Below are 15,997 nucleotides of genomic sequence, written 5' to 3'. Positions count from 1 at the left end.
CTAAGTTGCCTGCATTCTCATAGCTAGGATTGCTATAATCCTTTTAGCATCCTTATAATCCTTTTTGGGATGAAACTGTTAATAGAAGTAATTATGCCTGAGGAAACAGATCTCAGGCATAAATTGAATAGCACAGTTCAGTTGGAAATTACTTTTCAGACTACATGTAAAAAGATATCTGCAGTCCTGTGGCTGTTACAAAACAAAACAACGAAACAAAAACACCTCACCAGAAAGTTTTTCGTATGAATCTATACTGCAAAAAGATCTTTCTCAACGTAACAATCATGATACTTAATATTAAAAAGGCAAAACACACCTGCTTGATCATTTTAAATACAAGCACGCAACATAAACGATACAGTATTATTTGCTTCTGTTTTTCCTTTGTGAACAACAGGCAGCAGCTATTACAGCAGCTGAACAACAGGCGAAAACAAAACTAGTAATCAGTAAAATAGTAACAACCTTATGGCAAAAAAGCAGCTTTGATGAGATTTTGTACCTACTGTCTGTACCAGAAACAAAATCTTAAAGACACCTTTAAGTAAGCACATCTTATTTTTGATTCTAGACCAAATGTACTTACTGGATGCAAATATTATGGATACAATGAGAAACTACAGTAATTTTCACGAGTTCAGCTCAGTTACATACACTGAATTTAAACATAATGTGACCAAGTTTTCCAGAAGTATTCAAAGCACTAAAAAAAACAAGTCAGCCTTTCTTTGCCATTAACTTAGTTATAAAGAAGAAAAAACCAAACCCAAACAATGTTAATGCTCCCATTTTTACTAATCTTTTTTCCAAGGTGGGTGCTTTTTCTGGGAATACCACTTGACTGGGGTCATTCTTCTGTTCATGCTGAAGCAGATGTTAAGTTCATGTAGAAAGCACAACAAAGAAAAAAAGTTAGTGTGAAAGCTTCTGAAGTATGTGATAAAGCACAATCCTAGATTCTCAGGACTGAGATATTATTTCTGTGTGTCCGTGCCCTACTTCAACAGAAATCAATGTGGAAGCCTTTATCTTATCTCATGTGCAATGATTCTGTAAGCAATACACACTAGAAAACAAACTGTTTACAAACTGAATTCCTCAGGAGTAAAACATACTAATAGACAGTACAAAAAAATCAACACCAAAACATTTAAACTCCAATCATCAAATATTTTAACCAGGACTTTTGCTATTTAATAACTAGAAGAACTGTTTATTAAAACAACAGTTAAACAAGTATTTGATTGAGCTTTCAAAGACTCCTTGAAATTAAAGGGAGAGTGGAAAGTACCATACAAGTGCCTGCTCAAATGCCTGCTGAAGTTGAGTGCAGCCTTGTCATGAAGTGAAACACTGGTAAGTCCTGCTTCCCTCCCTTACTATGTAATGCTTGGCAGGCCACCTCATTTCCTATACTTTCAAAAAATTGAATGCCATGCACTTAACGCATACTGAAAGCAAAACCTTGTGATGACGAAGCTTAGGAAATACTACAGCAGATTTTAAGGGAATTTGTACTAACTTACTATCTAAGAGGTTTCACTGGTTCATTTACATTGACACTTTTCATAATAAATGTTTCAGTGCTCTGCAGTGATTCAATACTGCCCCACCAGAAATTTAGCATTAGAATGCTTCACATTAGTCTTCCTCAGTCACACTCATAACACACTACACTATTTTAGTAGAACGGGAATTATTACATTTTTCAAAATAACTGGACGGCTAATGTTTAATGCCTGTTTAACAGTGGGTGTAGAGACACCATGCTGCATCTTCACAGCTATAAAACCTCCAATTCAGATGACAGCAAGTGCAAGTAGCACCTAACTCAGGTCCTCGCAGCCCCTCGCAACTGGCCTGCACACACGAGGCAGATATATACATGCAGTTGACTTCTGCATATGCAAACAACGGAACATAAAGAGCTAAAGAGTTCTTTGTTAGAACCTCTTAAATATATTTGGTGTTAAGTGATTTATTAGGAGAAAGCTGTTATATTACATTAAATTTACTTGAACTCCAGGAAATTGCATTAGTAGCATTATACTTAAGGTCCGAGTTCCACATGGCTTCATTCAGTAACAGATTCCTTTCTGACACTGATGCTCCATTTACTCTACCAGAGCAGCCATTCATTTTACTGGCCTATTACTTAACGTGACCCCACTTGACAAGAGCGTATCATTGTGTTGGTCTGAGAATGACTGATGTGGTGCTAACATCTAGCCTTGACCTCTCCCACCCTCTTCTTTTGTCACTCTGCAAAGTTATCTGGGATGCCTCCTATTCAATCCATAAAACTGCAGTATCTTCCTTGAGAGTCAATAATTCCAAACAAAAGATTCCTTAATTAAGAAGTATTCAGAGTGGTTTACGCCACAGTGGCTGTCCACGTGCACAAGAGTAGTTCCCACTTAATTCCTTGCTGTGGTAGAAAGAATAAGATTGACTATTCCTTCATTTGGAGACTCTCCACACTGTTTTGTAACATCCTAGATTATTTCACGTTCTGTTATGGAAAGGTGGGAAGAAGGGTACGAGCGGTGGATGCAGTGATCAAACTACAGCTAAAGTGGCTGAGACAGACCAAGGTACAGAACATTTCACGGATGGCTGTCACATTCAAGATACTGCAGCCAGGTTTCTGTGTGCAATGTAACGGCCTCACTCTCACCTTCTCCACGAGGTCCTTCAGTCTGGCAACTTCTTCTCCCAACCTTTCAACATTGTAAACCACGTCTCTGCAGACTTCAATATATCTTTCGGTTGGTGCCCACTGCAGCACTATCTGTTGAGAGTCAGTTATTTGCCAGAATTACTGCAAATTACAACTTAATGCTAATTAGTTGATGTAGTATACAAGGCAGTGTCAGAAAAAAAATGTAACTTTTTTAATGCTAGGTTTTCATTGTATGATTTATGCATGACATTGATCTACTGCTCTTTTAGCCTTCGTGGGAAGCTCCTGTCACCTGAATTCCCCTGTCAGGGGAAACACTGAGAAACAGCTTTATGTTCTTTAATAGGGCAGCTTAACTCTGAAATAAATTTTTAAAAAATAATTGTACTTTAGAGAAAAACCATTGGACAGCTTTAGAAAACTAACAACGATCAAGACAGTTGATTAGTATTCGTATTTTTCATTTTACAGCATAGAACAATGCTATTCCCCAAACTCTAAATCAATTCTTTTTTCCCTTTGGTTGAATACCTTGTGAGAATTTTTGAGAAAATGATTATTTATGGTCTGCACAGGAACAGTCAGCTTGCTACACTCTTTATTCAACTTCTGAAGGAACTTGAGGCATTCATCTCCACTACCAAAACAAAACCATATTCCATTATTTGTAAAAGGCTATGTCTTTTCACAAGCTAAAATCATCTATGCGTTTCCAGCATTGGCTAGTAAGTGAATCAGACATGCAGTTTTATTACATTAAAAAAAAAAATCTATCCTGTTTAACACACAATACTACATTTAACATCTTGGCAAGTTATGCTACTTTGATTGTCTGTTCCCCCCACCCCAAAGGGTAGCAAATCATTAAGTCACCTGGAATATTCAGCTACACACAAAGCCGAAAAAGTGTCATCCAAACTCTTTTGGGAAACATTCTACTGACCTCCACTACTATTTCTCACTCACACCAATCCTGTTTTTAATCAATTTAAGAAATTTTATACCAGATTATGCATAATAACCCCAGAACACTGCTTTCCTGTGCATGTGGGCATACAGATCAGTCTTCCAACACCAGAAGTAGAGAGCTTAGTCAACTTTATGCTGATGTATCAATATTCATTACCCACAGATTACATTTTTGAGAAGGATTTTGGGAGGGGAAATAGTAGTATTCTTGTGGAGTCACTTAGTCTCCAGCACATAGAAAGAATGAAGAATCTGTTACTGACTTGGGCCCTGGATCTGAAAATACGTTTCTCCAAGACTAAAATACCTTATGTTATTTACTTTTAAGAAAAAGTATACTTAGTGCTCAAAAGAAAGGAAGATAACTGAAAATTAGTTCAATCAGTCACCAAAGAGTGGAGGAAAGGATACAGAAATTTAACAGGCTAACTTCAATGCCAAGTTTTCAGAGCTCCCATGTGAGAGTGACTCAATTCATTTTATTTTATGTGCCAGAAAGAACCCTAAGTGTCAGTTGTAAGTCATGGTGCAAGCCAGAAAGTTGCTGCCATTGACTGGGCAAAAGAAAAGGACGGGGGGGGGGGGGGGGGGGGGGGAGGTGTTAAGTAAGATCATCCATTTGCTTTTAACAAGTGAACTCTCAAATCCTGAAACTTCTGAAAAGTGCCTTTGTCACCCAGAGAACAGTTTCAGCTAGCTGTAAGCCATTTTCTCCTGGAAAGAGTCCAGCAGAGGGCCACAAAGATGATACGGGGCCTGAAGCATCTTCCCTATGAAGACAGGCTGAGATACCTGGGTCTGTTCAGCCTGGAGAAAAGAAGATTGAGAGGGGATCTCATCAATGTGTATAAATACCTGAGGTGTGGGAGACAGAGGGATTTGGCCAACCCCTTTTCAGTGGTTTGTGGGGACAGGACAAGGGGCAATGGCCACAAGATGGAGCACAGGAAGTTCTGCACCACCATGCGAAAGAACTTCTTCACGGTGAGGGTGTCGGAGCACTGGAACAGGCTGCCCAGGGAGGTTGTGGGGTCTCCTTCTCTGGAGATATTCAAGGCCCGTCTGGACACCTACCTGGGCAGCCTGCTCTAAGGAACCTGCTTTGGCAGGGGGGTTGGACCCGATGATCTTTTGAGGTCCCTTCCAACCCCTACAATTCTGTGATTCTGTGATTTAGGTGAGTAACATCAGGCCCAAAACAAAAGACAGTTTTAAGCTGGCATTTCCCTATCGCAGGACTTCAATGCATCTAGGGGAGGATCTGTGTAAATGGATTGAAACCTCAACCTCTCTCTCCTCCCTAGAGCAATCTCCTACTAAACTGAAATACAACATACATCCCCTTGCACACCTCTTCTGATGGCAAAAAGGTCAAAAAGCAATTTGCCAAACACCTGAACTAAGCTACAAGCCCATGGTGTGCAAGTGTCTAAAAAGAGGCTGCATTTAGCCCACAGATTGTTTTCATTCAGCTCTCAACTTTCTCCTACAACACCCCTCCCAAACAAGCAATATTAAGCTGCCTACTGGCAAAACACTGCTTCCTAAAAACAGCTGGGAGCCTGGGGCCTGATCTACTGCAGCATCTACACAGGAGGACAGGCGAGTCTGGAGACTCAACTCTTTGGGAACCATTCTGCACCTAGGACTTGTTCCACCAAGATGGTCCGTCAGGAAGGGAGAAGGAAAGGTGTGACAATAAAAGCAGAACACAATTTTCACTCGGTATTATCCGCAACCAGGATTATATTGCTTTAAACCTGTTCCGGAATTATTTATTTCCTTTAGTTTTCATTTCGTGTTTGCTTCTTTCCGCTTAGAAAGATACCTTTTTAGCTAGCTAGGATCAATTGCAGCACCTTCTGTGTTCTGTCACAAAAGAAGTTATTTTTCTTGAGAATCCCTCCAGAATTCCTACGTTAATATTTCATGGACACGAAAAGGAGGGAAAAAATATTTGCAAAACTTCTTTATTATACCAATATAGATCTTAGAAAACATTTTCATGGAATTCCTATCTGTTGCAGTGACATGTTATTTCCATTTCCAAATACTTCCAAATGGAAGTAACGTTTTCAAAATATAATCGCTTTTAAAAAGAATTAATGGCTGTCAAAACACCAGTGGCTAAACAGTGCTAGACACTCTGTGAGTTTATAATCAATCAGTTCAACATTTTCTACTATGTTAGTTTTTCTATGACTTAATGACTGATCTTCCTTCTCACAGAATGACTTTGAACAAATGGCAAGTAAAATCTTTATGTAATAGCAGATAAACATAGCCTATGATTTTAGTCTCAAGGTCAGATGCCTAGAATACGTCAAGATGTTTTCTATAAAACCACGCATTGCTTGCCCTAACTCAAGTGCTGTCATATTTTGTTTTCTCTTTACTCAAACAATTATTTTCTGGTTTTGAGAACAATGTATGTTCTAAATCCATACTGTACAAATAAATCTTTTTGATGACCACATTACTGGTGTATGAGACTGTACCCGATATACATATTATAATTCCCTTCCCCCCCCCAGGTGGCTTTGCATGCAATGATTGGTAACTTTATTTCTCCACTTATTATGCTTTTTTTTTTTTTTTAGCTGTACTGCTTGAGTGCATATACCAAACACTGCTCACTATAGGCCAATTTGAAAAAGCATAATTTTTAACATAAAAAAATGCAGGAAGCTTGAACTGGACAAAGTCCTTTCAAACTGCAGCTAATGCTCCCTTTATGAAGAATCAAAATCCTTTTATAATGGTGCCGAACTCGGACACTGAGACACCCAGATGCCTGGTCTACTTCCTCAGCTCAGCAGCAAAGCTTCTATTTTAATAGGAAAGGTTCAGGTGTTGTCAGAGTATTTAAGATGTGTATCTATATTGTGATGGTTTGTACCTTCTGGCATGCTGGAACTTTAGTTCTTCAGTCTTGGAGAACACATGCTGGTTTTCATCTGAATTCTCTTCTGGAAGCAAACAGGTACTAACTTTGACAGAGCAATCTCCTCAGAGACAAGAAGGCAGCATCAAGGCCCTGTATTAGAACATGAACACCTGCCTCTCCCAGCCCACCTCAGTCTTTCAAGAGCTTCGCATAACCTCTCACATCCCACAGTTCAAAATTTGGCATCATGGTGCAAAAAGGCACCTCGAACAGGCTGCAAAAGATCTTTTGTATCAACACAGTAATGGTTACACGAACAGGCACGCTGTCAGCACCAGGAGCAAGCAGTTTATGTAAGAATGGTTAGACAGGAGTGGAGAATGTACTAGACAGACTCACAAAAAAAAATATAGCAGGACCACATGGTGACATGAGGGCTAACGCACAGCACCAGTGGGATTCAGCTGCCTCCAAAGGATGGAGGTAACGTACAGAATGCACTTGAACCCTTCAGCCCAACGAACAACATGAGCATGAGGTTAGCCTCACATCTCCCACATAGAACAGACAGCTCTCCCTTGTGTTGTGGAGAAAAAAGAAGTAGCTAACGGAGGAGTAGTGCAGCTACTAGGCAAGAATTACCCTCTTGACTAGTAGTGCACTAGCCAACAAGAGGTATCTCCCAGAAGGAAGAACCTAAATTCAAGTCTAGGTCTCTTTTAGAAAAACTATTACACAGCAAAACAGAGGATAAGAGGTTTAAGAAACCTTAAGACACCTTTACACTTACTACAGCCTTCAATCTTCTTTTAGTGGCAGATATGGGAACTGTTCTACCAGTGCTTAGGGGACTGATGAAGTTTAATAAGGCTGCTGGAGGATGTTTCTCTCAGCTCAGGCCTGGCTTTCATGGGACTGCACAAGACTATACCAGAATAAAGTACAACAGGTGCTGTAGAGTTGATACTAGAGCCCTATAGAGAAGTTTTCTCTCTCTCTCTGCACATCTTTTTATTGCATTGTAAACTCAAATTTAAGTACTAGAAGAGTCTGTCTTGTTTACAGATACAACAGAGAATTGGAGAGACCACATCAGTTAGAGTCTGCAAGGGTCAAAAATGCACTTGAAACATGGGTAAGGGAAGAAGGCAAGACTCTACTTCCTTGAAGAAATAAAAAAAAATCTGCTCACTGAAGCTAATCAGAAAAAATAAAGAACGAGTTAACGCTGGAGTCAGAGAAGCCACGTGTGATATAAACACACCTAGTGAAACCCTAGCACAGCAACGCCATGTAACCTTGTCTGGGGTACAGAGAAGGAATTTATCACTCAGAGATGACCAAAGCAATGGCATAAGATTGCAACATAACCCATAAACAGAGTCCTAAGAACAATAATCTACGCTTCTAACTTTCTTTTGTACAAAATGTAGACTACCACCTCTCAAAATCCACTAACTCGCATGAATGCTTATACATGGGGTAAGGTGTGAGAAAATCTTAGCTCTGTGCTAAAGAAAATGTTACAGTCACTTGAATAGTTATTACAGTCACTTGAATAGTTTGTATTTCACTTTACTTTCCTTAAATACACAGTTATTACCTGAATTCCATCTTCACTACTTCAGGGAGATCTCCAATTCTTATTTCTTCCACTTGTAGCTCATTAATAGCATCTTGGAGTTTCTGTTGATCTACGGGATTTGTAATGCCAATCTAAATTTAAAAAGTCATTTCAGATTTATAATTTAGTTTTAATATGTATTAAACATAAAACAGTTTACTACTACTTGAGTCAAAAGAAGTTACTTTTAAGTTAATGCAGTCAACTACAATGTTTGTAACTTTGAAAGGAGAAAAACACACAAAATTTAAACTATTTAATGATGGAAACCGAAACGACAAGAACCCAGTAGGAGTCAAAACTGATATCACACTTTGAAGAATCTGTTTATTACAAACAACTAACAACTGTTTCTTCTTAAGTACTCTCATGTTGTTAGGATGCTATGCTCAGGTATTTCAGAATCGTCTAAGAGGTGATTCTGTTAAAGACTCAGCTACCATAAAATACTCTATAAAAGCAGACTTTTTATGTATCTGAAAGACAGCATACTTATAAAATCTGAATACGTTTCTCACCTCACATTGAGACCAGGTATCATAAGCCTAAATGCTACTTGACACAGGCTTATACAGTCCCTATGACTTAATTTCTCATTCTCCAGCTGAGTACCGAGACCCAGCAGGAATGGGCCACTCTACAACTTCAGACTGCAGGGATACCATGGACTCCAAAGCTGGGACGTAGGGGGCTCTCACTCATGTTCTTGAGATCTGAAATTCCATGCTGCAGCCTCAGAAATCTGTAAGATATAAGATTTTCAGACCTCCGGCTTTCTGGAACTATTGGTCTGGTTGACAAGAAGCCCAGCATGAGCCGACAACATGTGCTTGCTGCCCAGAAAGCCAACCATATTCTGAGCTGCATCAAAAGAAGCGTGGCCAGCAGGACGAGGGAGGGGATTCTCCCTCTCCACTCTGTTCCTATGAGACCACACCTGGAGCACCATGTGCAGCTCTGCGGCCTCCAGCACAAGAAGGACATGGAAGTATTAGAATGAGTCCAGAGGAGAACCACAAAGATTATCAGAGGCTGGAGCACCTCTCCCATGAAGACAGGCTGAGAGAGCTGGGGTTGTTCAGCCTGGAGAAGAGAAGGCTCTGGGGAGACCTTATAGCAGCCTTCTATAGGTACTATAGGCCAGTACCTAAAGGGGGCCTACAGAAAAGCTAGGGAGAGACTCTTTGTCAGGGAGTGTAGTGATAGGACAAGGAGTAATGGCTTTAAACTGAAAGAGAGTAGATTTAGATTAGATATAAGGAAGAAATTCTTCACTCAGAGGGTGGTGAGGCACTGGAATGGGTTTCCCAGAGAAGCTGTGGATGGACAGGGCTTTGGGCAACCTGGTCTGGTGGGAGGTGTCCCTACCAAGGGCAGGGGGTTGGAACTGGTTGGTCTTTGAGGTCCCTTCCAACCCTCTCTATGATTGCAGGAAGAATTTTGAATGACCAGCTGGCAATACACATCAGATCAAAATGCCAGGCAGTCTCTCTGCCATGGATGGTGCCAGGCAGCAGTCCTACAGACAAGAAGGTGCCCAGAGAAACGGTTTACATGAGACACAAGTTTTTGATGGTCAGCGTTCATCATGGCTCCATAAAAGCAGTTTCCGAAGTTCTCTGCTAGGTGTTCAAAAAGTGACAGATATCACGTAACTATAAGATCACAAGTTCTCTTCAGACATTTCAAACAGATGTTATAGATCTACAGACAACTACAGATCTAACTTCAGCAATTTCCATTAGGTTTTCATGGGTTCCTGAACAAATTGTACTCAAGTCTCTTTGATAAACATCACTAGCAGCCTTAAGAGAGAAAAATCTGGATTTTCTAGAAATAAATTTTTTTATGTGGAGCTGTAAATTTATTAGTTCTCAACTTTTTCTTGAGATGCCCTATCTAGTATGAACTAATATTTTTTTAATGTTTACAAAGCGAAGTGACATCTAACAGCAGTAACCTGATTTATGAGCAGCAAATTTACTTTTAGTTATGATTAACACATCAAATAAACTCTTCCAAGGACAGAGTGGCAGTTACTCTTGAGTATTAAAAATATCTGGCTTAAAGCAGGAAGTATTAAGATAACTGGAATTGATTTTGATGCAATCTTCTCATTCCTGGAACAAACGTCAGGATACGGCTTTCTGATCAGTGTATCAAGACTATGATGTAATTTGTATCCCTGAAAATAAAACAACTTTGTTCTGTGAGCAAATCAGTTGACTGAGCACCACCACACCTTGAAGATATGGCTTATTATGTAAGGAGTGTCATAAAAATCGTTATAGATAAAGTCCTCCATCACCACAGTCCTTTCTGAATCTAGAAGTCCTAGGTGCAGAATTTAAGAGAGCGGATATATCAGTGCAATCTACCTCCCCAAAGCGGGCATATTTTCCCTTTCCAGCCCATCTATGCTGAACGGGAGGGTTTACCAAGAATCTGACCATTCATGTGATGACAAAATGCAAGGAATGAGAAGTATATGAAACCCCTCTTCTTTCTTTATGGATAAGCAAGCTTTTAGGCTGGTGTAAGTTCAATTGTACTCTGCAGTCCAACTAATGCCCGCTGAAGTAACCATACATTTAAGAACATAGAAGTGTTGTACCAGGACTTGCTTGTATCTGTTAAATAGACTATGCAATTTTAGGCACATCAGCTAACAACACTTCACTCAAACAAAAACAAACCAAAAACTCCATGAAAACCCACGTGCCGGCATCAACATGACTTTTCTGTCATCCTTTAGACAGAAATAAAAGAAGAGGTGAATAACAGATTACCTGAAGTAAAAGACGGCATACTTCTCAGATAACACCCGTGAGGTTATACACTAAGTCTCACGTCTTTGCCATATTGCCCAAATGGTCACTTTTTTTTTTTTTTTTTTTAACAATTTCAAAATATTCTGCCAAATATAAAATGCTTTTTTTTTTTTTTTTGTGAGGGAAGGTGGAAGAGGAAGGAGAATCCTGGTACTGTGATATGGAAGTATGCAGACCAGATAACTCCAATGATGAAGTTAAACCTTTGGGTTATATATCTTGATTTGTTAATATTTAATTATGCTTTCTCAAATCCAGAAGAGCATGCCAATTTCTCTTATTCTAAACTAAGACATGTGACACGTGAGAACAGAGCCTTCTCAGTCCAAAATGCATCATGAAATAAAATTATTTGTGCCACTGTCTTCTGAGATGAATACTCAAAAAAGATGCCCGCCTGCCCCCCTCCCCAAATATCTAAGTGTCATAAGAAGCACAGAACCAAACAGCCCAGTATACTGAACAGACTTGTCTCAGTATGGAACAGTTTATAACTTGACGGAATGCATGGATTTCAGCTTGAAAGAGTCATTGTTTAGGCTCTGTTGTAGAATACAGATAAAGATATTTACAGAGAAAATATCTTTCTGATATTGTTTGATGGAGGAAAGTGTCTCATGTTAGTGACAGGATTTTTTCTCCACTTCTTTGGATAAAAACCAGCATGGTTCAGAGGCATCCATCAGAGGTCATCATTAATCTTTGCAGTAATAAGATCCAGGCTCTTTAAAAGAGCAGGCTGTTAGTGGTAGATCTGCCATCACACTAAAACCTTTCAACTCTAGAGTTATGAGGAAACAGATTAGATTTTTTCTATCAGTGGAGTGGGGAGAAACTGTTACTAGAGCTCTAAAACTAAAATCAAGAATTTAGGGTAACTTATGAAGTGGTAAGAAGCCAGGAGCATTATATCATTTAAAAAAAATCCTGAGTTGAAGACTAATTAATTTATGTCCATGCACAAAGCACGATTTATTTTCCAGGTATTGCTTCCTGCTGTTGCTGAGGCAGATATGGTATTCCTGTGCAAGAACAGCTGATCCAGGTATTTATTTTGGTTTGTCCCCAAAAGTTCTCTTTGTAATAGGAAGCCCCAAACATGTTAGAACATTGAAACAGAAGTTAGCAGTTTATATGAAAAATATTAAGTCTCTTCAGTGAAGGAATGCTAAGGCTCAGCTATTCACTTAAGTCCATAATCCCCTCCCCCTCCTCCAAAGTCCCCATGACAATAACAAGTAACAATGATTACAACATCAAAACAGGCGATCAATTTGAACATGTATTGCAGTTTAATGCAATCACAAGAGAGAGCAGCTCACAGTCACGAGAAGAAAAACCACAAAAATGTCTTAAGGGTGAAATTCCTGTAAAGGGGGGGCTTTACGGATTCAAATGAAGCCCACACTGCGATGCTGCCCAGCAGACACAATCCCAAAGCTTCAAGAAAAGCACAGATGCTGACATGCCTTGTAATATTTATGTCTACATGAACTCTCAGAGAAACCTCTTGATCGACAAAACTCCCCATAGGTACCCCCTCTGAGAATACAGGTATTTCTGAGCTCTGTCAAAACACTGACAACACCAGGTCTACTCAGTTACAAGATAAACCTTCATGCAAAACATCCTTGCGACACCAGCACTGAAAGAACAGTAACAGCTGCAGATAAATGTTAATTCCGCCTGCTAGAACACATGCGTCCATGGAACCATGACTGTTTTGGTACTGTCCCAGGGTAAAACAACAAGGTATCCAAACCAGAGTAGGGGAAAAAAGCTTACACTGAGGATGTATGTGGCTAGCATGTGTAGCAAGAAGCAGGCCTCAGACAGCTGGTTTAAGAAGGCCCCTTCAGTATCCTGGATCGGGTACAGAGTGCTAGGAAGTATCCTGCAGCCTGAACTAGTTACATTGTTTTAAGGAGACTGCTAAGATTGGATTTCATTATGGCACCCTCCTTTAAGCAGAGGAAGTTTTCCCCAGAGTGGTAATTCTAATAAGTCTAAGGAAAATGCAATCACCTTATTTCTACTACAAACTGAAACCTTACAATATCTTATCAGTTTCACCTACACAACAGTGGAATACCGAGCTTCCCAAATGTAGTAAACTGTAAGAAATCAAAATTTTTTTTTTTGGTTAAGGATTTACAAGTCTGTGTGGGATATGAGATCCCACAATGCAAAAGATACTACCACCTCACAAACTGGACCACATTTAAAGGGTTATTTAGGATTATCTACTGATAATACTAGCACTGATTTCTGTTCAGGGAAAACATACTTACATACTTACCAAAGTTATCAACTAAAATTCCAAACTGAACTATTTCCTGCTCACCCCAACTGCTACATCATTACAGCAAAGGAATACTGGGGGCCTCCACTTCATACTCAGGCAAAGAATATCCAAGAATTCAACTCTCAGAATTTGAGGTTGGTCTGTGGGATTACATACTTCAGAAAACATCTCTCTATATATTAAAATTCAAGTTGCTGTATAAGATTTTGAAAACAGACCTTTAAAGAATTCTTAAAAATTTAGACATTTCTAAGGAAAAGATATTAAAGCCATTTAAGAAAAAGGAAAAAATTTTCAGAGTAGTAAACTGACCTGTATTAACTCTTCTTTTTGCATGATCAGAAGTTGCCTTAAATATACATCTCTTTCCTGTATAAGGCAAAGGGTTTTCTGTCATCAAAAAATTTCAAAAGAAAACACTGACTTCACTTAATGTTTTTCCCCACTTATGTTTTATTTCAGTTTTCAGATACAAGAACAACTGCACAAAGAAACAGAAGAGTCCTCCAGTTCAGAAACATCACGTGTTGTGACTGACTAATAACCAAAATTAATCCACTGCAGTGGACCTTTACACTTCAAATGTAACTTGAAATTAATACAATTATTTGAATTAATATTCTAAAAGTGATAGAACTTATGCTGATGCTTAAGATGCATTTGTTTTCAACAATTCCTTTACAGATAGCAGATAAATCACAATCTTACCTTCAATAATCCTATTAGGTGTTCTAGACCAAGACCATGCAAAAATACTTCCATGTCATCAAAAGTTGAATAGGAACTGTAAATATAGTAAGATTTGAGGTGAAAACAATGGAAAATAAAAGCAAAAAGATAACCTCAACAATACGCTATAGAAAAAATCCCAGGCAAAGCACTGTCAGACCTAAACCTGCACGTACCTACTGATAACAGTAGTCTCTCAAAAGCATCACGGAGTGCAGCTTAATCTATCAAAATTGCATAATTTCATTTTTGGTCTATTAAGTAGAATTAAGCCTAAAGAAAACTACTTTCATAAATGAACGTCACTTTTTAGTAGCAAAACGTTCCGAATGAATTTTAAAGTTGTTCACAAAAGCCTGAAAGATTTCTAAGTGCGGTTTAAGATAAACTGTGTGTTCCTATCAGCTAATCTTCATATAAGTTGGATTCAGCCCACGGCTGTTACCCCTTTAAACCAGTTCTATTTAAACCAAAAAACGTTATCAAGAAAACAGGAATGCCTGTATTAAAGATAGCAGAAATCAGTCCAGTAACAAATTTGTTGTCAGAAGGCTACTGTTCAGAAGTTAGACTGATGAAGCAGAATAACTCATAGTAAGTTTAAAGTTTAACATTTATAAACAAAGATAAAACATGAATTCCCCACATTAATACAAGATATAAAAATTTTAAAAAGTTCAAACAGCTTTCAACAATTAGATGAACAATTGTAATGAACAGAATTAAACTGAAAAGCAAATGATACAAAAATCAAAAAGGACCACTACAATTGCAATAGCAACCCTTTGCCAAAATCTTGAGCTTAGAGATAGTTTGCTCTCTTCTTGCTGGCCCTGAAATTAAGGTTTGCCTCCTTTTCACATCAAAGGCTAAGTCATTAAGTTCCTACTGTTAAAATTTGTTAAAAAAAATTCTTTTCTGAATACGTAAGAAAACATTTCAAGTTTGCACACTGAGAATCTCGATAATTCTGTGGACATATAGGGTCAATTTCAGCAGACAAAAATATATGAAGAGTTTAAAATAGTTTTAGTAGAGTTTGAAGATATTGTCCCTACCACGAAGTTGTGCAGAATTGTGTTATTATCCCCCCCCCATTCCTCTTCCCCTCACCACACAGACCACAACAGCCAGCCTTTGAAGTAAGCAATTTGCATATACATTCACATATCCATTCACATAATGTGTAAAGCCGATGCCCCCAAACTGGGGAGAGGAGATAAACAACCTGCAGCGATCAATTTTGCTTTTTATTTAGGCACTCAAAGCATCTAGTTGGCATAGGTTTCGGGAGTTTTTTGGTCACTCAAGACTTTTAGTACAAGGAAAAGACATTTATTCAGCATCTGTATGTTTACTTGAAAGCCTCTCAACAAGATGACTCTTTAGAGAAGACTTGTCTAGGAGTTTGAGAGAGCAAATTCCTGACACAGATGTTTGCCTCCTTGAACAGTACAGGCATCTGGAGCCAGGACAATTCTCATTTAGGACAGCAGAAGGCAACAACTGAAGCTACCCTCACTACCTAATGATCAGAAATGAACGAGAGCAGCAACTATGACAGGTTCCATGCACTGTGGGGCACAACTTATACCCAGTACTAGATGATGCATTAGGAGCAGGTTAGAGAGGAAATGGAAATTTAGAAGACAACTGGCAATGCCTGTGATGAAAGTCATGTAGACAAACGGAAGGAAGGAGGAACCCAGCCAGAAGAAATATGATGGAGTAAACAAAAGCACAGTGTACTTCTTGACTATCGTTAGATGAAAAAACCTAACTCACTCTTTATGTGCGTGTAAATTGATAAACACCTATTCCCACATACACAGTTTAACAGCCAGACATCCATTAGACTCAGAGAGACTGCTTTCTGAAACCAGGAGTCGTACTAATCACCAGAAATGCTTAACTGATGCAGACAAAACTGGTAGAGTTTAGAAAAAGCCTACTAACGCACTGAAAT

At 38.9% G+C, this 15,997-nt stretch overlaps 1 protein-coding gene across 5 annotated transcripts in view; it reads right to left on the bottom strand.

Annotated features, from left to right (window-relative positions):
• Positions 1–237: 237 nt before the first annotated feature.
• Positions 238–15,997, bottom strand: part of ASZ1 (ankyrin repeat, SAM and basic leucine zipper domain containing 1) — a 39,498-nt gene continuing 23,738 nt past the window's right edge. For 2 of the 5 annotated variants that reach the window (XM_083815610.1, XM_083815614.1), the window contains exons 8-13: positions 14,011–14,086; positions 13,615–13,692; positions 8,146–8,258; positions 3,218–3,323; positions 2,681–2,794; positions 238–867 (exon numbers count right to left, since the gene is read on the bottom strand). In XM_083815610.1, the coding sequence (XP_083671736.1) occupies positions 721–867; positions 2,681–2,794; positions 3,218–3,323; positions 8,146–8,258; positions 13,615–13,692; positions 14,011–14,086 (634 nt within the window). In that variant the 3' untranslated portion in view covers positions 238–720. The remainder of the gene's footprint in view (positions 868–2,680; positions 2,795–3,217; positions 3,324–8,145; positions 8,259–13,614; positions 13,693–14,010; positions 14,087–15,997) is intronic. The other 3 variants (XM_083815611.1, XM_083815612.1, XM_083815613.1) reach the window with 3 other exon arrangements.

This window comes from Anser anser, assembly GCF_964211835.1.
Source record: "Anser anser genome assembly, chromosome: 1".
Classification (NCBI taxonomy): domain Eukaryota; kingdom Metazoa; phylum Chordata; class Aves; order Anseriformes; family Anatidae; genus Anser; species Anser anser.
The sequence above is the reverse complement of the archived record's forward strand: the minus strand, read 5'-3'. Positions and strand labels throughout refer to the sequence as shown.